The sequence below is a fragment of the Poecilia reticulata genome, linkage group LG15, assembly GCF_000633615.1.
Source record: "Poecilia reticulata strain Guanapo linkage group LG15, Guppy_female_1.0+MT, whole genome shotgun sequence".
Classification (NCBI taxonomy): domain Eukaryota; kingdom Metazoa; phylum Chordata; class Actinopteri; order Cyprinodontiformes; family Poeciliidae; genus Poecilia; species Poecilia reticulata.
This window is the reverse complement of record NC_024345.1, coordinates 14,141,277-14,164,095: the sequence shown is the minus strand read 5'-3', so window position 1 is coordinate 14,164,095 and position 22,819 is coordinate 14,141,277. Positions and strand designations below refer to the sequence as shown.

Here is a 22,819-nt window from a genome sequence, read left to right as displayed (position 1 = left end):
GGAAACCGAGTTCGTATTTATATCCGAGGACATACAGATGGTGTTTGACACATCGAAATGTTTTAGGGCTCCGGTAATGAGTTGTCTGCTCCCTCTGCAGATTGTACTTACTGTGGTGTACCTGTGCTACTTCAGTACAGGAGGCAATGAAGCGCACTTCAGACATGCAGCACTTGAGTGGGTCAGATGAAACTCCTCCTTTTTAGTTTATTTTTTTTCTTCCCTTCCTTCATCTTCTTTCAAGTATTTCCATCACCTGCACCTACTTTTTTACCTTCTTCTGATTTTTTTTTTCTCATCTTTATTTTCCTTACATTCCTGGCTCAGATTTGTTTCTCCCTGTTTTTCTCTTTGGGTTTCAAGTGTTTACCGTCAACAATTCAGGGAGCAGTAGGTGTGCGCATGCAGACATGTCCTGTGGAGAGGAAGGGGAATTGAGGACTTCTACTTGGGGAGGAGTTATATGTTTGCTGGGGGAATAAGAAATAATTTCCCTCTAAATGGAGCAGGTGTGTGTTTGTGTCACTCAGTTCTCCCTGCAGATATTAGTACAGCAGGTTAACGGAGCTTAATGATCAGCTCTTAGTAAAGATGGCAACCGCAGCTTACAGGCAGAGTAGTTTCCGCAGATGTTCAGCTTACCTGCTGTACTGTCGTTGTGAGAGCCTCTCCGTCTTGGAGACAAAATTGCACACATATGCTTTTATGTATGTGTTTTTTTTTATCATGAAAATTCAGACAAATCCACCCATTAGTTATTGCAGTAGCTCACTGCTCTTTGGGTCTCAGCTCCTCCTTCCCCCTCTGTGACTACAGCTGTGATTTTTGTATTTTGATCGATCACTAAGGGAATTCGCTGGGTGGAGGTAGCCAAGTCTGTATCCGAAAGCCTCTCACCCCACATGTCCTAGTGCTTTCTGAGACGGATTTGCACTAATCTTTTTCATAAAGCTCTCATTTACCTGGGATGTGGGTCTCCTCTGGCTCCACCATGGTTTGTTTATCTATCTGTAATGAAACATGCCTCAGCTCGCCCTGCCAGTACGGGAATGTAAAAAGAGGCAACCTGCCTTTGACCAAAGCAGTTATACTGTTTAATGTGTTGTGCCTATTTTTTGTTGTTGTTACATTGACACTGTGCAAGTTGTCATATACTGTAAGTTCTTATGTTACATTATGACTTTGAGTTGTAAAGCTCATACGTCTGTTTGACTTGATTCTCCAAGTCAGAGTAGAAAGACTTACAGTTAAGCATGTGCAGGTGCATCTCAAGAAATTGGAATATATTGACTTTATTTTATCAAGTCAATTTAAAACTTGAAACAAGATGATCATCTACAGCTTTCTGGACCTGAGAATTATGCTAATCAGTAGAATATAATGTTTAAAACATGAGGATGAAGCTCAGCAATTAGCTGGATTTTGACTGAAATTCTGAGATGTATATTTGAAAGTGGGTTGTGATCTTGGTGGACCGACTTGTATTATGCAAAAGGACCAAGGTATTGATTATTATTTTTTCTATATTTCCAAACAGGTTGTAAGGGGCCAATCAGAAATGTCAGATATTTGAAAAAAATAAAAAAAAAAGTTTCTCAGAAAATAAACATATTACATAAACATATTCATGAGAACTCTTGTGAATAGCCATGTTCTTTTTACTTTGTGTCTTATCCTTCTTGTGGAAAGTGATCATGACTGGATGCTGGACAAGGATTTGGTTGATTTTTGCACTTATGTTTTATATTAACTAAATGTTAAGTTTTCATTATATGAGTCATCAAAACTAACAGACACATTTATTTACAGACACAAATTCAGTTGTAATTTACTGAGATACAACTGTACAGGAATAATCTTGTAGTAGCCAGGGAAATTGGCATGTACTCATAAATTATCTATTGTGCAGACAGAAATATGCATTTTAGACCATGATAACAGCTTTGTGACATAGACAAAATAATAAGGAACAAACGAGCAAAGCTGATGATTTCCAACTTTTAATTAATCAGCAATACAGGCATAGCTTTTTTCTCGTAGCATCAATGCGGCTCATCTTAAGCATAAGTGGTGATGCTTTGTTCAGGTATTTATGATCAGCTGTGGCTTGCATCCAAAACCACATTTTACAGTGTTTACTTGGATGGGACATTTTAAGACTTCACATTTAATTTTAACTGCATTCAAAAGGGTTTCTGTCTTTTTATGATCCAATATTGAATAGCCTAAATAAGCAAGATAAAGCCATTAAGAGCCACAAAGCTAAAAACAAAAAAACAATATTTGGCATATCTAACAAAGCAGCCTTCTGTCAACTCTTAGGAATATGTACATGGTTCTTATTCTACAGAATAACAGTATGTTGATTAGTAGTGGACACTCAATGCATCCTTGTCTCTTGGCAACACTGTGTAAAATGAGTTCAGTGACAGCAGAGGTCAGGGCTTAGCAACCTTTACAACTCAGAGCCATTTTTTCTCTTTGTCCAGCTAAATTTGTTTGAACTCACTAAAGCTACATGAAACAAGTGAGCGTACTTTTACAATATATTCTATATGAGATTTGTTTTCTTCTTTATTTTAGGTTTTCAACATGTTGTAAGTCATCAAACTTTGTGAATAAGGGGATTGAAAGTAGTGAAATTGAGTGTTTGTTATGAAAATTATGTCAAAAGAGTAAGTAGATTGCCAGCAAGGGAGTCATTTGTGTTATTATTTGCATAAATGCTATATATATGGTCCATCAAAATTCCTTGGAAATACTGCTGAAGCCAGCATTATATTTTAAAACGTTGATCAACTTGTCATTATTTTTGATCAAAGTTATTAAGTCGTATATCCTCTTAATAAATATTCACATTTTTACTCTAAAGCATCCATTTCCAACTGTATCACCATACATACTTATGGATTTGAAGCACAAAATAGTCAACAAAGTGTTGTGTTTGGTGTTCATGAAAATTCAGTACTTGTGTCACTAATCTTTAGGAGCAGCTATGTATTTATTAATTGTCTGGACAGAGAGATGTCTGATTGTGTTAAGGGAATGGTTCTACCATTAGAGATCAAAAACCATTACCTTCTTATTTTTTATTTCAACTTGGCTGTTTTTGTTTATTATTCTGGGAGGTTTTCACTTTAGAAAAAGCAAAACCACCAGGGCACTGCAAGTCGGTTGCTCAAATCGTGCGTAACATGTTTAATTTATCTTAACCGGTACATCTGCAGACCGGCCGACAGGTGCCATACACCACATATGAAGTCTCACTCCCTTCAGGAGTTGGGATAAAAAGAACAGCATTTGTATATACTCCTTTGGTGTATTAAAGCATTTAATTTGATTCAGAAGGTTTTTTATCTCATTGTGCTGTAGGAGTTACATATATATATGGAGTGAGAAGGGAAAAATAAAGAGGGTGGGTGTATATCCTTTTATTGACAGAGAGCTTGTTAGGGGAGCAAAGGGAAATCATTGTGGCCATAAATTAGGATGCTGAGTTCTTGCTTTTATCTTGTCAGGGTAAATTTATGATTCGTATCAAGTGTTGTGTGAGGATGGAGCATACACACATCCTCTCAGTCCTTTTCAAATTGCCCAGCACCAGTTCACATACAATCAGAACTATGCCTATTGGCTTTAGAAAAAAGGAGGTTGATTTTGAATACCTGTATTGAGTATGCTGCCAAGGTAGAACCTCTTTAAAAAAAAAAAAACTAATATTCAAGTTAGTCTGATGAGAAAAGAAAATTCAATCTCAATGACTGATGGAGTTACTATTTTTTTTATCGTCCATGTAACAGATTCACATTTACTAATGCAGTGACTTACATCATCTGTCATCCATCCATTTATCCATCCATCTATCCATCCACCCATCAATCTGTCCATCCATGTCCTGGGTCTTTCAATGGGTCTCCTCCTGGTGCAACTGCATCTACCACATAATGTTAGTATTTTTGAGTTCCACTTTGAAGCAAGTAACATCCTTCATAAATATTTAGTTATTCATCAGCTTTCAGCAGCAGTATGTAACTTTTATAAAAAAATATATTGTTTTTACCTATTTGTTGAAACTGCCACTATGCTGTGAATGAATGAATGGTATCTGAAAAAATCGACCTCCTCTACCGTCTCCCATGCTAACTAGAAACAACCAGTCAGAGCCAGGAGGAGGAGAGTCTCGACACCATCAGTCACCCACCGTGTGGCATTGATAATCATAAACCTTGATCAGCAAAATGTTTGCTAAGCTGGTGAAAAAATCTTGATACATTTTTAGCGTGGTGTCATGAAATGAGCTCTTTTGTAATGAACCAACCGAAACTGCCGGTCTAATTTTTTTGATGCACTTCAAAAACCATTTAGGTATTCCAGGAGCTATTTTGACAAACTGCATATAAATCTGTGGTAGTTAATGAGATTGGCAAGACTCAAGGTTTATACATGTGCTTTGTACATTATTATCCAATTAACCCATAAAGACCAACAATGCCCTCAAAACATATGTTGCAGTTTGTCTTAATGCCTTGCATTCTGTAGTGGGGATAATATTTCTACAACTCACTCCTAGCATATCAAATGCTCTTTCTTCTTGTAAGGCTAGTAGAATGCTATAAGCTATTATTATTGTCAAAACGTACCAATGTCATTCAAGTAAGAGAGATGTGTTTTGATCTTGTATGTCTCGAAATGGCTTAAAGAAAATAGCTACTCAAAGAAAAACCTCAGTATATCTACAATCAGAACAAAAACTTAAACAAATGGATGACAAGCCTTTTCAAGGACTTAGATTTATGTTGCCACCACACATGGTGCATAGTATATGCGTTGGATAAATATAGCACTAATTTATCTGAACTAATTTGTGTTGCTTTGCAGTGAAGCACTTCAAATTGTTTGGAAGTGACCACATAACTCTTTCCAAGACTGATATCCCGCAAAAGTTGCTTCACAGCTGACAGCATTTTTATTAAGTCGTGATGAATAAAACTGTCGACTTGGCAGAGAGTCAGCTTTCTTTTTCCATGACTGTAGATGCACCTGTACTGATCTGAGTCCGGATCCTATTCTGAGAGAGAATATCCAGCAAATAGAGTTCTCATAGCTTTAGATAAAATATTCAGTTTAATAAATCATTGATCATTAAAATGTATATTAATCTATCTGTTACCTATACAGTAAGTTGCACTGCCTGGACTGCAAGCCTGCCTTATTTAGCCTGGGTTTGTGCTTCTTTATGTTCAACTGTGGTTTCATTGAGTTAAAGACCGATGCGTCACCAGGAATGTGCTGTAGTATAAGGATTTTACCTTTTAAAATACTTTTCTGCAGATGTCTGAAGTTGCAACACTTTCTCAGTGGGCCTTGGTCTGTTTTAAATAAGTATCTTATAAATCTATCATTTTGCCGACTTACTGGTTGTCAATATACAAGTTGGATTAGTGTACACCTGCTTCTTGTGAATTAAAGACAAAAGCTGAGAGATTGATGTATTGCTCAGTTTGATATAATGGGAGAGTACATGCATAACAATGCATGCTATACATGTACAACAATATATTTTTAACTGACCATAACCGCTACTACTTGTATCTCTGCATGTTTTAAATAGGATTCCATGAAGTGTTTGGGGCTGTTTCTTTCTCTGGATGTGAACAGCATGTTTTACATCTTAATGTGCATTCATATGCAGCAATTACAGTATATTGTGGAGATCAACAGAGAGCATAATTACCTCTGTTCATGTTGTAAATCACTTGTTGTTTATCCTCATTATCCCTTTAAAACAGGCCGTTCATGTGTTACAATGCGCTGCATTATTATCTGCATGAGAATGCTTGGATTGTTTGGGCGTATAAACAGGAATGGGAAAAAGCGGCTTTTGAGATGTAAATCTTATCTGTCTCAAAATGCTTAATCTAATTTAATATGTTTATGTGTGATCAAGGAATCAAAGTCACAATATGCTACATAAATGGTTTGTACTTTGCTCACTGGGCAATATTGTCGTTCTCTTAGCAGATTTTTCTTGTATCGCTGGCAGGAGGCAGCAATGGATTTTTTATGAGTGGTGCTGCCAGTGTGAGCTCACCACCCTTACTATCTTATTCAGCTGGTTTCTCCCAGAATATAGTAGGACTGTCATGTTAGATTAATAGTGTCATAATAGCATATGCTTTTTTTTATTCACGTCTCTCTTAGGGAATCCTGGTTTTGTTTTACTGCAGCCTCCGTTTCCTCGTACGTGAAGAGACTGCAGAGCAGAAAGATGGCTCACGCTTTCTCTACGCTGCACTGTCACAGACCAACTGAAAAACTGAAATCTTTTCTCACTCAGCTTTTAACCTTGAAAGAAGAATGAGAAAAAATACGTTAATATCCTCTAAACATATGTTGGATTTTTGATTTACTACTGATTTGTTGTAGTAATACTAGTTAAATTCTCAGTGAATGCATGTATTGTGTGTGAAATTCAGGCATCATTTGTATTTCAAAACTAGTTTTTTTTTTTTTTCCCATTGCTAATCAAAACACATTCACTTGTATTAGTTTATAGAAATCTCAGCTTGTTTAGTTCTGGTTCTCTGAAGTCCTGAGAGCTGGTTCGTACTTAACATGCAACTCAGAAATGTAATTTGGTCCTAGACTGTTTAATGTTTTACAGACCAATTGCAATATTTTTAAATGTATTCTCTGATGCACACTGTAGTTATTTAGGGACTGGCCTGATATCATCCATTTTCATGGTGTTTGTTTGGAATCTAAAGAGTCTGGCTGAAATGTATATAATGCTATTCGACACAGGTTGCATGACTTGACTCAGGGTCAACTGGATCACTTCTGACTAATCTGTCAGTCTCCTCTGAAATGCCTTTGCTGCTATGAATCCTGGTGTGGTGAGCAGCTGTATGAGTATGGGCAGAACACAGCTTCTTGCTGTGTTTGCTCTATGCCTCCAAGACCAGCCGCAGAACTGAGTACAGTACGAACTAGATGGTCTGTGGGAGCATATAGCTGGCAGGAGCCAGATGTTTTCTTTGGCTGGAAAATCCCCTTGCTCACTAAATATATATAACAGTCATTGATGTATTGGCCATTAGAGATTGCATTAAAGCTGTACTGACAATGGGTTTGTTACCAAAACTGACCAGTTTGGCAAAGACCGGTCCTTGGCCACTTGGAAACTTAAAAGTCTAATTTTGCTGTTACTGAATGCAAAAGAAAGTGTTAGAGACCTTAGAAAGTGCTACACATCTCCGATATTTGCATCCTTAACAAAAATCTATCCATTGCCTCAATCTACCTAATGCTGTTCAGGTGCTAATAATGTTATCTCCAGTGCAGGTTAGGGCTAGGGAGGGCTATGTCTTTCAAACCAGAAAAAATACAAACAAAATATATATTTTTGCTCTCAATTTAATTGGCATTGTGGTGAGATATTTATGAAGATTTCAGGTATATTGTAAAAAAAACACAAAACTTTGTGGCACCACACAAAGCTCAGAAAAGTAGATTTTACATGACAACCTCCAAACATGAGTCTGATGTAATTGTAATTTTACCTTTGATTGTCTGCATGTACAAAAGGAACCATGTGCAGCCATCTTAAAAGCTATGCTAGTTCGATTTGACAGAGTGAAAACTTTTTCCCATATCAGTGTAGTAGCTCTAGTGTACATTAGCTCTCAACTATGCTGTGTCAAAGATGTCATGCAACTTGATTAAGTAAATCTGTATGTCTGACAGTTGGAAATCAAGTGTGTAGTCTTGTCAAATTTACAAGCATATGGCATAACCATCATTACCTTCTTATAGTGATTCAGTTGAAGGTAAAAATGGCGGTGACTCATGAATAGGATTCGTTCATAGAATGCTGGTTGGTGGTTCACTGGTTAGGGGCTTATTGTTGTGTGCATCCATCTTTTTTCATCTCTGCGTTCTCCCTTTTTTTAATCTAGTTACAAATGAGGGCGGAATGAATATAAAAGGCACAGTCAGGTGATGCCTTCTGTTCGTGAGTGAGGGTTTTCCACAAAGCAGATTACACTTGTGTTTGGATTGCAGTTGTGGTAAAGGTCGTAAATTAGATTCTGCATGCACAGCAGTAACCCCGTTGCCACAAAATCAGTGTTTTGTAACCGATTCACTCCCCACCCTCCCATGGTATCTTTTGCCATATATACGGATTAAGTCTGAAATACTCATAAGTGTATCATGACACTGTGTCACCTAAGCTCAAAGAGAGTGATTCTTTGGATATTTGAGCACAAGCGGCAGCGTTATCTCTCATGTCTTCATAAAGCTTGCTTTGCTCAACAAGTTTCTATTAATGTCTTGGCAATATTAAGAATATTTTCAATTAAACCGTGCCTTTTTTTCTCGTCTTTGAGCAAGCTGCATTTTTGAATTCCTTGTATTATTAGTCTTGCTGTATAACTGCAAACATACTGCCACTCTGTTGAAAAAAAATGTTTCTCATTTTGTCCACACTCAACTGTGACTATATACGTTTAGACAGAATCTTTGGTCAGATATTTTTTATCAGTTACAGACTGGAAATTAATTGAGCCAGATCTTTGAAAGCCAATTCTTTTTGTTGCAATAAAAATGAAATGGCATTTCTTTGCTCTGTAGAAGTTTTGCTATTCCCATAAATATTTGTCGCAAAAACACATTCAAAACCATTTGTTCTGGGTCTCTTGTTATTTGCACAAGTATGTGCTTAAAGGAGATGGCCGCTGTATGACCATCTTGCCTTCCGTCTTAGCAAAACCTTATTTATTATTAATGAAACCTCAGTTGGTTATAAATTAGAATCGTGCCAAAGCTATGAAGCTTTATTTCTTGAAATCTGAGCTTTGGAGAAATTTTATTTCTTATGCAGATATTTATTAACACATGCTGACACAGGATGAACTATTTTTTAACAGTAATTTGCTCAGTTCTCAAGAAACAAAACAAACAACAAAAATATTGCACTAGTTCCAAACAGCTGGGTTAACATTTTCAATATAGCAATTCAAACAACTTTTCTGTTCATCCCAGCACTCTCCTAAACTATGTGGAGAAAATGAATATCTCCTGTTCCAAGACTACGTGTTTACTGCTTGAGGGTTTTGACCTCTTTAAATGGCTTTAAGATTTTAGGGTAAGTTTGCTGATCTACCAAAGGTGCCTGTAAACCATTGTACGTAACCTTGGATACGTCGCATGCTTTTTTTTTTTTTTCTAGTGAAACTCATACAGTGGCTTGCAGAAATATTCATACCCCTTGAACTTTTCCATGTTTTGTGAAACGTGAAAGATGAACACAAAGTTGTATACAATTGTGGAGTGGAAAAAAAATGATTCAAAACGTTTTATAAAAATAAAAAAATGAAAAGTGCAGTGTGCAAAAGTATTCAGTCCTTCTGAGTCTATCCTGTGTGTAAAGTGTTTGCCATTAATTAATCATGAGTATTCGTGTTTATTTTCATCAAACATCAATTTGACACAATAAGTACATGTTTAATTCCAATAAATTTTGAGTAATTACTACATAAATGTCAATAGGAAGACAAGATTTGCATGATGAAAATCAATTTCTACCATGATTTTGTTAAGTCTGGAATGGTGTGGCTTTTTTTTCCCCATGCTATGGTTGGTTCACCAAACTACAGGTCAAGATGAGGTTATATGCGACGCGTCTGAAGGCTCATAAACCAGAGGCTTTACACTTTGCACTCTACTAAATCAGCACCTATGTCTGGAAAAAGTGAAAGAAAGGAAAGTTATTTCACAGAATAGGATTTCCGTCATTTAGTTCTATATTTAGAAGTATTCAGGCTCTCTTTGTGTCGCAGCGTTTTAGTCATTTTACACCATCTACACTTTTATGGAGCACACATTTTATGGAGAGCCATCATTCAGTCTCAACCAAAGCCAGTAACAAAAGAAGTGAAAAACCAGTGGAGTTACGGTTTCAGATAACCTTCACCTTTGAGATTTTAAAAGTTGGCCCTCAGTTGTAACAATAAGGTGAAATTTACTCCCCGAAGCAGAGATCAATGTACTTCCACCCCTGTTACCAGCATAACCCATTCATTTAATGCTCCTCACTTGCTCCCCTCCATTGACAAAACACGTGAGCTCTACTAGTCCGCAGATCATTATGTACTTCATTTACTTGCAATTGGACATTTAATATTTACTAATTAAAATACACAAATGCATGTAGATTTGCATTCCACAGTGTGTTTAAATGTATAATTTTTTTAACATGTCATTTTTTCTGTGATTAAATAATCAATATCAGCATTTTAAAAAGCGCAATCTTTTAAAAAGAAAATAAGTAAATGCTTGGAAAGTATGACTATATGTGCAATGAATATAAATCTTGTCCACAAAGTAAAGATATTTCTGCCTGGTCACTTTCACTTTTCTTCTATTTAAGCTTTTTAGCATTAGATCTGGTGCTGTTGGAAGACCTGTTTATTTCCCCTTACACTGAGCAGTTTTGTAATAAAAACACATCCCTGAGATGAGCAGCAGAGTTGAATCTGTGACTTGTGGGTTTGCCTAATCCTCTCTGCCAATGCCTCACAGCTTTTGGTGAAAGTAGTTTGCTGGTGTGGGATAGATTCTCCCTCACGGAAAAGCAAGACCTGTTAGTGTTGAAGGCAAGACTCTATGTAGGAAGATATCAAGATCACATTCTGCATCTAGGGCCAGTTTTTTTTTATCTTCACAGTCTTTGACTAAACTTAACAGGATTTCCAACAGTAAAAGATTTAATGCCAAGGAGCATTTTTGTCTAAAGAAAAAAATAAAATAAAATAACCAAACACAATTTTAGCCTTCTTCTTCTAATACTTTTTTAAATTTTTAATTTAAAATATTCATTCATAAAGAGTATTTTGACATTTTGCTGATGATCTACGGCATAAGTACAGTAGCTATACCTTCAAATATTGCTGACTGACGGCTTCTTCATTGTGGCATGATCAGTATTGGAATACTGAAATAGGTATGTAATTACATGTGACAAAGCATTTTAAGTGGTAAGATGGCAACAATATTACATCTTTCCCCATTTGGTTGAACAGAATCCAAATTTCCTTTTTTAATATTGCTTCCCAGGTCCCTTGACAGCTGGTGAAAGTTTGTATTGTTAGTGTTTGAGTGCATGCCTGAGGAACAGCAGTCACACACGACTTAGAGAAAGGGAACTTAATTAAATATGTCTTAACTAAAATTAAACAATTAAACACAAACTTTGCTGAACCATTTGCCCTCTCGACTGACAAACAGACTTACATTTCCATACCTGCGGGTTTAACAGCACATAAAGTGAGTACACAGTTTTTCCTTCAAGTATTTCATGTGTAGTTCATTAATTTATTCTTTCTCATATTCGTTTTTGTCTTTTTGGTTTCTTTATACAATGAGTTGCAGCAAGACGTTCACTGAAATTACCTTATATTGTTTAATGTGCAGATTTAGATTTTTTTCCTCTGTTTTTGTCTCTCCTCTCCTTTTTTTTATCACTATTTAATTCTAGAATTATCGTACAATAAGACCATACTGATATAAATTTGTTCTAAAAGTATTACTAATTGCACTTTAAAAAATTAGGTAACTTTATGTTATTAAAGGTAAAGTTTAAACAGTAATGATTTCTTGGTTAATGTCAAGTTGTCATAACAAAGACATTTTGAATACTGTCAACTTTGTATTAAAAGTGTCATAATTTACCGAGTGACGTTTTATGACAACAGTCATAAATATTCATGTTCATGACAGGTGTTATGTCATGTTTATGACAGTGTCATGACAGTCTTATTTACCCCCCTTCAAATAAAGTGTTGCCTAAAATAAAAGCAGCACATAGGACAAAGCCATGTTTGACAAGAGAAAACCAAACAGACCAGGATGAGGACAACAGGGATAGGATGTAGCCAAAACTGTGGTAGAATTGCCTGTCAAAGCAGGTAAACTGTTGTTCAATTAACTTGAGAAATAAGAGTTTCTCTCCCTTCCTTTGTAATAGCAGCCTTCTAATTTACAACCTTAGACTTTGGGAGAAAAAAAAAGACGTAGTTTTCCTCTAAAGCTACCGAGGCAGTCATATTTATGTAAAGCTGCGTTTTAGATTAATGAACTTGCAACGTGGGGCGCTTTTGACTTTTAAATTAAATTTTCAGAAGAACCATTTTTCAGATGCAGTTGAGTCCAAGTGATAAAGATAATTACTGGTTCTTGCAATCACAACATGCAGAGATGCATCATATCTTGACTACTTGAAACAAGGAGCTCTGTCATTAATAAAAGCATAAAAATGCAGTCGTGGGATTTTAAATTATAATGCGGGAGCGTCCATCACGCCACCATCTGTGCTCCTTCTTGAGGATCTGAGTCAGAGTGACTAATGACTTGATGGTTAGACCTGCTTTATGAAATTATGAAGCACAAGATGTTAAATTCTGCAATTAAAAAAACACATTAAAAACAACAGCATCCTCTGTTTTACAGGCGGTAGATTAGTTCAGCCTGTGGGGACTTATTTTTTCAGATTGTAAACTTGCACAGCATTTTAGATCTTAGTGCATACATCAAAGTGTTTGTTTGCACAAGTAGCAAATCAGCCAATAACATGGTAGTAACTGAATATATTTAAGCATTTCAGTGCGGTGGCTGCAACTTGATCAAATCGAGCTACAGCATGGTCAAAAGAATGAATAAAATGACTTTGAATGTGGTGATGTTGCTGGCGCCAGCTGGGTGGGCTAAATATTTCAAAAAGTGCTGATCTCCTGGGATTCTCATGCACAACCATCTCTGAGAATGTTCATAAAAGTATGCAGAATATCATCTTTGAGCTGACAAAAACTTGAACTGTGAAAGATTGGACATTTTTAAAGTGTTACCTGGTCCAGTGAGTCAATTTTATCCATTTTCAGATGGTAGTGTCAGAATTTGGTATAAAAGCATTAACCTACTCTGACTTGAATTGACGGTGTTGCCACTTGGTACCATGCAAAAAAAAAAAGTCAAACACTGTAGCCTGTCTGAGTATCACTGCAAAATATGTCCATCCTTTTGACAACAGTGAATGCATCATTTGATGTCTACTAACAGCAAGATAATACATTATGAAATGGGGCTTTCACAATTCCTTAAAGGATTTGAGTACCTCGATTATTAAAATTCCTCGGGGCAAATTATCTGCCTCAAAGCTTCGTTGAATAATGTTTTACTTCTTAGCGCAACGTTCTCACTTCCGTTTATGAGTTGTTGATGAATGCTAGGTGCTAACAGCATTGCGTCCAGCTTCTAAGTTTGGTCCGATCCGATTCCATTAACTGATTGTTTTCAGTGGACAAATAGGCGTTCATAAAATGACTGGATGCATGGAATATGTGTTCAGTGCATGTTAAGGACCCAAACAGCGACAGGACATATTATATATATATTTTTTATTTAGCACGACTGAAATGACCGCAACAAAAAGAGAATTGATGGATGCACGATGGAGTGGAGAATTATAGTTATAATAGCAGAAAAGTTAGAGACGCATCAAAAATCCTCTGGGAAACCAGAACAGGAGCAAAAGTTGAATCCACCAGTGAGAGAAAGAAACCAAGGAGGTTAAATACTGTGGGGATGTGATGAGTGAGTCATGAAAGCAGTGAACTGGGGAAAGGATGAAGATTGAATACAAGAGAAACTTAATGGAAATTTAGAGGGTCTAACAAAAAGCTATAAGGACAAACAGAAGCAGAAGAGACTAAACCACAATATGGAGAACAGGAAACAAAAAAGAACTAATGAGCCGAGAGATGATCAAAACACAAACAGCCGTGGACAGGCTTTCTATATTTAAGTTACACTGACAGAAGACTTTCACTATACCATCCCTCTGTTTACACATGGCATTAAATTTTCATTGAGACACTGCTGGAAGTCAGTTTCAATATAACTTCTAAATTTGGTATTTTCAGTAGCACTTTATTAACCTGAATTCAGTGCGTAAATAAAAGAACTCATGACTTGAACGGAAAAGAGCCAGGGAAAATTTACTGCTGGCCCCTGTTTCAGAGAACCAATCCTTATTTCCAATTGGTCTACCTGGAATTCAAGAAATTCACATATTTTTTTGATGTTAGCAGTGTTGGGTCCAGAATACTGATGTGAAAATAATTATTTGTAGATAAAAGACAAAGCTATGAACATTTATCATAATCATAACCTTTGAGTTAATCTTAAAGAAGTCTTGAGACCCATCTACTATTGTGAGCTATGTGTCCTAAAATAAGTTTGTTGAAAGGCACCACTTATCAATCCTATGGAGGCTTTAGGGAGTGAGTAAACACAGTGAGTCAGAATGACTCACTGTGTTAATGTTTTTCAATAAGCAATGTTTACAAGACACAATTTTGTCCTGTGTAAGGGAGGCTGCTATGTTGAAAGATCTGTGTATGTTTTTTATATATACATAGCAATTACTACTGATTTATATTATTCCAAAACTAACATATGCATTATTTTAAATAATAATTTGAATTGCTATTTTTTTTTAAAATAAATAGCAATAAAACCAAGATGCGTGTTTTAAAATGGAGCATCACATTATAACAGAAAATAACCAGTGGCTTTACTCTTTAGTAAGTTAACAACATAAGTCCTCCTGTGATGGACAGGTAATTTAAAGCCTAGGATTCTGTAATAAACAGATACAGTTTGTAAACAAAAAAGCCTACAAGCATTGGTACTTAATTAATTCTAAGTGTATAATGTAAAAAAATAAATAAAAAAAATATTAGCAACATCTTCAAGGACTTGGAAGACATATAACTTCAGTCTCTGAATGATCATACGAGATGAATCTTAATATTTCCTTAATATAATACTTAATATTAATCCTCAAGGTTTTCTTTGCAAAGTTTACCAAAATGTTGTACAATTATTTTCCTTTATGGAAATGTTACAGCGATAAAATACAACACATAAATACTGCTACTTTTCTAGTTTAAAAATGACTGAAGCTAAATTACTATAACTCTTCACCCATATTTAAAAGCGCCCGACGAAAGTGTTGGTAAATTTTCCACTGTTGCCGCACAATTGCCTGTGGCAACTATGTTATTATGTAATAATAATTATGGTTGAATTTGATTTTGTTGTATTGGTTTGATTATATGAATTTGTCTTGCTTGTGTTGTAAAGAGCATTGAGATGACATTTGTTGTGACTTTGGGCTATATAAATAAATGGATATGAACTGCATTGCCGTTGGTGTCCTGCCGACATATTCACTGATCAGCAGGTCCTCAAATAAAACGGCAAAAGTGAAGTGTCTTGCATTAAAAGGGTACATTTCTGTGTGAACAGGTACGGTTTTGGTGGAAAACATGGAAATTAATGGCAGGGCCCAGGACCCAGGCAGAACCATCTCTCTGATTCTACTTGACAACTATGATTACTGGGTTATACTGGAACCAGCGCGGCAGAGACTTTACCTCAACAGCACCGGACGCATCCTGGACAGAGATGTGAGTACAGGAGTGGTGAAAAAATTGTCAAGACACAAACATTTCATTTCTGAGACGTATACGTTTTCATTTACTTTTTTAATCTGTTTGAAACAATAATAGTCATTCTCAGTTCTTTAAAATTGGAAAGTTTTCTATTTATTAGTCTTTATTGCATTTGCCTGCTGTTTGTTTTTGCAGCAAGGCATAAAGATTTTACAACAGAATTAGTGGTAATTGAGAGTATTTTCTGCCTAGAATTAGATAATTACTGTAATAAGTTGACAGTCATTGGACGACTTCATGCAGACCAATATGCATTACCTGCATCTCGGATAATATGCTTGGTTAATCTTTCATTGGTGCACATAAAAAAATGCTGTTCATATAGATCAGGCTGAATGGAGCAGTTTAGAATGTGAGAGATGGAAGCAAAGTGGTTAGCACATTAAAGGCCATTTTAAAGGCAAGTGGTTAGATTAAATGCACTAAGTGCAGTGAGGTGGATTTTATGTTACGCTATTGATGGGAACGCTCCGTAAGATCAATAGGAGAAATTACAACACATGAGACGTTTTGCACTACAAATGAAGAGGATAGGTTGAGATATAGCTTGATGCATTAATTAAAGGGCACATTAACCTCTGTTGCTAAGTTTACATTATGGCTGACAAGTACTGTTGTTAATATAACAGGCTAATGCTTCCTATTCATATCCTAACAGAGCATTGTTTTCACCAGAAATATTTTAAAATAATTTGGGACTCTCAGTGGTCTCTTATGGATTCTAGAGACATGGTTTGTGTTTACAGTTAACAATCTAAGAAAATATGACAATATTTCATCATGAAATAAATTTTCTTGCCAAGAACAACAAATCAAATCAGTGTAACAACTAAAAATGTTTTTTTTTTTCTTTCTTTCCTGTCTTGCAGCCACCTAATTACATCACAACGATTGTGGTTCAGGTCCAATGCACCAATCAGCTGGTTGGTACGGTTATTTTACACGAAGTTCGAATTGTTGTGAGGGACAAGAATGACAACAGCCCCCAGTTTCAGCAGCCGCGCTACTACGTTTCTATAAACGAGGTAACAGAGCAGTTCTTGCTCTGCATGCATGGACATATTCCAATAAACCTAAATAAATAAACAAAACAATATGCACAAACAGTGCACCGATTTTTGCTTTAAAATCTGTCCAATAAATTTGTTTCAGCTCAGACATGGAGTTCTTGGAAAGGATCCAGGAATGTACTACTGTCATTTATATTGCCGTTGGCCAGAAGTGTCTTTTTAATAATTTTTTTGGAGTTTGTCAGAGAATTTTAAATTTCAGCATACACTGGGTGCTTCTTACCTTAACCTGCTGGTGTCAATTGATTATTGAATAGAGAGATGTCAAGTCTGAAGAAACAGAATTTTACATAAAAATCTAACAACATGCTCAAATATTTATGGTTTCCTTTAAAAGATAAAAATGTTACTAATTTGCATGGATACAGATGGAGCCCGATGAACTGGGCGACCATTCTAAAATTAATTTATTTCTATATGCACTTCAAAGTGTAAATTGTTTATATTGTATGGACCAATAAGACAATACACATCTCATCAAAAATACAAAATTCACTTTCTCAGTGTTTTCTCAGTTGTCAGTGTCATGCAAAACAAACGAAAACAAATATTTGTATTTGTTATGGCTTACGCCGCTATGGGGAAGACTGCTGGCTCAACAACTGTCCAGCAAACTGTCATTGAAACCCTCTAAGAAAAGGTGGTTGCTAAAATGTTCACAGAGTTATGTGTAAAGAGAAAGTTGGATGGAAGAAAGAAACAGTGGTTTTAGAAAAAGAAAAGAAAAAAAATTTTGTCTTAAGAGGAAAGCACCAACATTTGATCAAAGGATGAAGGTATTACTTTGCTTGGTTGACCTCTAAAACATTAGGTAGTATTTATAAAGTATTGTCAAAATAAAAAAAAAGAAATCCAACCAAATATTGAGTCTTTAACACTTACAGTAATATGGAATTTTCTTTACTAAATTTTGTTTCATTTAGACCTTTGGTAATTTTACTTAACATAGGGTTTTATTAGAAATAAAAACAACAATAATTAAAATTATTGGAAATAAACACAAAAAATAATCATGCCATTCTGGACTTAATTAAACTGAGATTTTTTTTTTACATTGAGAAATAAATTAACTTCTGATAATATTCTAATTCATGGAGATGCACCTGTGTTCATATGATTTTGTTAGTTAATTTCCTTTCATGCAAATATTTTTATTTTTATTTTTTTTTCTAGTTTTGGTCATGGACACGTCATTTGGAAAAAAATTGTATTGTGCACATTAGCGATGTGCACTACAGGAGCTTCTTCTCATATTGTAAATATGCATGTTCTACTAGCAGTACTTTTTCAGCACATTTTGACCTGCTGATATAACTAGTAGTTAGAAAGTGAATCTTTAGTCTTTGAAGTCATGTTTTTGAGATCAAATATAGCTCCCTGCAGAGCTCTGCAGTTGTTACTGCTCACAGTGCTTTTGTGCATTGCAAGTTCAAAATTTCTGTCACACTTTGTTAATGTTGCCATCTGCAGCTACCCCAACAGTATAGTGAGTCATTCTACATTGCTGTCAACTTCCCTGAACAACATTTCTTGCCTGCTGCCTGGTCCTGTGGACTTTGCTCAGGGCTCTGGGGAACAGCAGTGGTTCTCATACTTAGGTTTTGTTATTCTGTCAGTGGCGCACGAAAGCCTTCAGACTGCTGCTGACTGCTACATTTCCCTTTTTTTTTATTTTTATTTTTCTGTATTAATGGGATAGAGTGGCAATAGTGCCGGTTGAATAAGATAGCTCTCCTGTAAGCTCATGTTCTGCCCAGAGGAAGCTTCATGAGCTGATTTTTTTTTCTCCCTTTTCTTTTCTCCCACTTTTTTTTTTTTTTTTTTTTCAGCTCACGCCAGTTGGAACTACCATTTTCACCGGCTTTTCAGGAAATAATGGTGCGACAGACATTGATGACGGGCCCAATGGACATATAGAATACAGCATCCTTTACAATCCCAGTGATCCGGTACATGGGCAAGTTAGAGCAGATTAAGGACCTTTTACTGTAATTTCATCAGAATTTCTTGATTTATCACCCTACTTTGCTTTCTTTTTTTCATTTTAAGGTATCTAACAACACAGTAAGGGTTGGGAACACACTTTCAGGAATTATTCTCCTGGCTGAGAGGCTAAACTACGAGGACAAAACTCGCTACCTGGTATTGGTCCAAGCCAGTGTAAGTGAACTAACTTTTATGCTTGCAGGTACTTTTGAATACAGTTGTTTTGTGATATTCAAGATGTCTTCCTCAGCTGTGGCTGACTGGTGCATCTCAATAAATTAGAATATATTCAAAAAGTGCATTTCAATTGTTCAGCTCAAGTTTTTGAGCAGTGATCCACATGCTCCACAAGGAGGGTGAGCTGCAAAAGACCATCGCTAATGAAGCTGGCTGTTGGTGTAGCAGAGATATTAATTGGTGGAAGAAAAAAGTGTGGTCATGATGTTTTCTCTTACTTTGTTTTTATGCACTTCTTTGTTTGGCTTCAAACAAAGAAACGCAGAAATGTTTGCAAAACCAAGCTGCATGCTAAAAAGTCATTTTTGTGTCCCGTTCCCCACATGATGATAATATTCGACAGCTCTTTTCAGTTTTCACCTCATTAAATCACTCAGAAACAAGCAATGAAGAGGATGATTTCTATTTATGAAAACATTATGCAGTGATTGTGTTATGGTCAATCAATACAGCCTTTGTGCAACGTTGTTGTCATCTTATAGTTTCACAGTAATAGTAGCAAGCCCGGTCTTTTAGTTCAGCAACAAACTGAACGCATTGGTTTTCTGTCTTGCAGCTGGAACGATATCTATTGGGATGGGACATTACTCCCATCTCTGATTCCTGAGGGAGACGGAAAGCATCATTATACTTTCCTTACGCTTTGTGCTCGTCAATATTTTCAGAAGAATAGACAGCTGCTCAGCGCCACTGATATTAATTTAGCATTCAGCTTCTTTTACCTGTCTCTCTTCTTAGCTGGCAATGGTTACCTGACTAAACTGTTGAATCTGACATGTACTTGTCAAATTACAGAATGCAAGGAAGTAATATGATCAATATCTGCTCCACTTGTGTGAAGGGTTCATTTTACAGTGAAAATGTAAATCTTTGAAAAGCTGTGCTGATTAGACTTTTTTTTTTTTAATCTCCTGCTGCGAAGTAGATTTATTTCAACAGGGAAGCTTTCTTGGGAACAACTCTGTTCCTGGTTGTTTTCTCTGAGTTGTTTTCCTCAACAAAACGTTTGACAGACAATGAGCAATGATATCATTGTTGAAATGTAAGTTTTACATCATAAGATCAGTCAACCACGCCAAACTTGGCACCATTTGACCTCACATTACTTCACAAATGACGGCTGTAGAGCGAAGCAGAACACGGCATCAGCTTGAAGTGGATTGGGCAGAAGATGATGGACATTGAATTTTTTTATTTATTTTTTTGTATGTTAAAGGAATTGTTTGGCTCAAAGTTGAGGAGTTAATTTCTATTTTCTCCCACCAGGACCGAGCTCCATACCCACCAAACAGACTCTCCGCTACCACAACTCTGACTGTGGATATCTTGGATGGAGATGACCTGGGTCCCATGTTTCTGCCTTGTATTTTGGTGAACAACACCCGCGACTGCAACCCACTCACCTACCGTGCTGCTATCCCTGAATTTACTGAACCGGTGAGAAGCGGACAGAGACACAACCATCATCACCTTCAAATTTAGTCTACTTGTGTATTTCTCTTGATGCACCTTTCAGGTCTTATACATTTATACAGTATTAATATGCAATGCTGGAATATACTTCCTAGCAAACTGGGCCATCAGTGTAATGAAGCCCATCATCTTTAAGCACCCAGAACAGGTTCTTGATTTCTTTTTAAGCATGTAAGATGAGTGATCAACGCAAGCTTTTGCAGTTCTCATTCAAATTTTATTTCTGTCTCCTCTCCATTCTGTTGTGTAATCATTATACTAACATGTCTGTCCACTGGGGGATTTGTCTTCTCATAATTGATGAGTGAATGTAATTAATCACAATGGGGAGACAGGCAATATTAAGTTGATCCGTATTTATTTTTTGTCCTGGGGGGATACAGTGTGGGCTGTGGAGTCCCCTGGATAATGACTGCTGGAGGAGGGTATTATAGCTAATCATCATTGTGCAGAGCTAGGGGGATTTGATTTAGTACACCTCCATACATTGTAAAAGCAAGAGGGCTGATTGGTGAGGAGTGTAAGGATTACTCTAGAGCTGAAAGATATAAATATACCCCCTCAGGGAGGAGGTCTTTTACCAGAGAACTCTTTGCCTTGTCTCCGTCTGCTAAGGAGGTTCGTCACAGGCAGCTTTTTTTTTCTTTTTTTTTTTTTGTGCTTGCACAAACTGTAGCAGCAGCATGGAGGCATTTCACATGAGGAGTGAAATTCTTTAACGCAGAGTACTCAACATATTTTCTCTTAGCCAAATGTTAGTGCATTAGTGCGGAGGTGGAACAGGAGTAAATATGTGCTTAGCAGTATGCAGGAGCAGGAGCAGGGGATGTAGCCAAAATCGTTGTAACATAATATCCTTGATGTACATTACTGTTAGGCACATTGAGGAATGTGGTGATGAGAAATTGCTCCAAAAGTGTTGTATGACATTATTATTACTGCCAAAAATAAGACTGACATTGACTTATGTTCAAGATTATCAGAATTTTCTCGCCAGTTTCTTTGTTTTTAAAAAAATAAAAATTAATTTCATCTTTTATATTGGATGTGATACATTCAGCAAGTTCAGTTCTATGCTGAGGAAAAAAGTCAGATTGAAAGTGAAACTTCTCAGTCACTGTGTCCATACTGAAGAGAGCCACTGTCAAGGTCACCTGGTTGTGCTTACAATGTGCACAATGACCTGGAAATAAATTTTTTTTCATTTATTTATTTACATTCAGCATTTAGGTAATATTGTGGTATTGCATAGAAAATATTTTAAGGGCCCGATGATGACAAACTACAGTACTTGCAGAGATACTGTACATTTATTTTTTAATTATCTTTATTTATTTAATGTTTCACTAAATTGTATACACATTTAAATGCAAATGTCCATTCAATCAAGAATTAATTTTTTATTTAATAAAAAATGGAAAGGAATTCCAATTTAAAAAACCAAAACTACGAAAGAAAACATATAAAACCTCTATGGCTTAATAAAAATGCCCTTTTTATAGTTGCTGAAGGCTCCTTGCATGCTTCTTCTGGTATTTTAGGATCAACTGTGATTATGAGCCTTCACAGATTCTGTAAAAAATTCTAGTTGGGATTGTTTCCGGGTCACTTCACAGTGTAAATTTTACTTCCAGTTAGATGAAACATGCTGGTTAAATTAACAGATTCCTTTAAATGTATATTTTCCAGGGGTATGAAGGATTTTGTTCCTAACTGTATTTTACTACTTTTATTTTTCATCTTGATTCTGACTTCCATATGATCCTTTGATGCAGATTAAACTGAACCCACTGAATGTGACGCCACCTATCCGTGCTGTGGACATGGACAGAAACATCCAGCCCCCGTCTGACAGACCTGGCATTCTTTACTACATCTTGGTTGGTAGGTTCCTTAGAAACCTTTATTAAAAAAAAAAAAAAGAATCCTTCTGGGTCACTTATGTCATGACTTGCACTTTGAATGTTCACTCTGATGTTGCTGGTGTTGCCTTTTTGCTTTTTGCAGGTCAACCGAATACATATTCAGAGTATTTCTCCCTGAACCGGACCACTGCAGCGTTGCGCGTTCTGAAACCAGTCAGCAGAGACCTGTATCAGAGGTTCACTCTTATCATAAAGGTAACCGCTGAGATTAAGTTTCACTTGCTCAGCTTGTCAGTGTTACATCTTTTAAGCTAGTAATGACTATGAAATTATTTTAAAAATGTGTTCAAAACAAGCCTTCCTTTGGTTGAAATGTGTTCAGGCCTACAAAGTTTGTAAATGCTACATTTGAAAATTAAATAAATAAATAGTCTAAATTATATTATAGATTTTTTTAATATTCTTGATCTAGTCAAAGCTAACATATCTGTTGACTCCACAACTCTACACATTAAATATATATTTTTATACTATCAATATATTGCTATCAGAGTAAGTGAAAGATACAGTTTATTTTATACTTTGGTGTTCATGTTCACCTGTTCTGCCTAGA

At 36.1% G+C, this 22,819-nt stretch overlaps 1 protein-coding gene across 10 annotated transcripts in view; it reads left to right on the top strand.

The window, feature by feature from the left end:
• LOC103476800 (protocadherin-15) overlaps nucleotides 1-22,819 on the top strand; it is a 197,137-nt gene that overhangs the window by 84,611 nt on the left and 89,707 nt on the right. For 9 of the 10 annotated variants that reach the window (XM_008429400.2, XM_008429399.2, XM_008429402.2 and 6 more), the window contains 7 exons: nucleotides 15,370-15,530; nucleotides 16,445-16,600; nucleotides 18,475-18,594; nucleotides 18,695-18,805; nucleotides 20,135-20,305; nucleotides 22,117-22,225; nucleotides 22,349-22,461. In XM_008429400.2, coding sequence (XP_008427622.1) covers nucleotides 15,370-15,530; nucleotides 16,445-16,600; nucleotides 18,475-18,594; nucleotides 18,695-18,805; nucleotides 20,135-20,305; nucleotides 22,117-22,225; nucleotides 22,349-22,461 — 941 coding nt within the window. The remainder of the gene's footprint in view (nucleotides 1-15,369; nucleotides 15,531-16,444; nucleotides 16,601-18,474; nucleotides 18,595-18,694; nucleotides 18,806-20,134; nucleotides 20,306-22,116; nucleotides 22,226-22,348; nucleotides 22,462-22,819) is intronic. The other variant, XM_017309064.1, reaches the window with a different exon arrangement.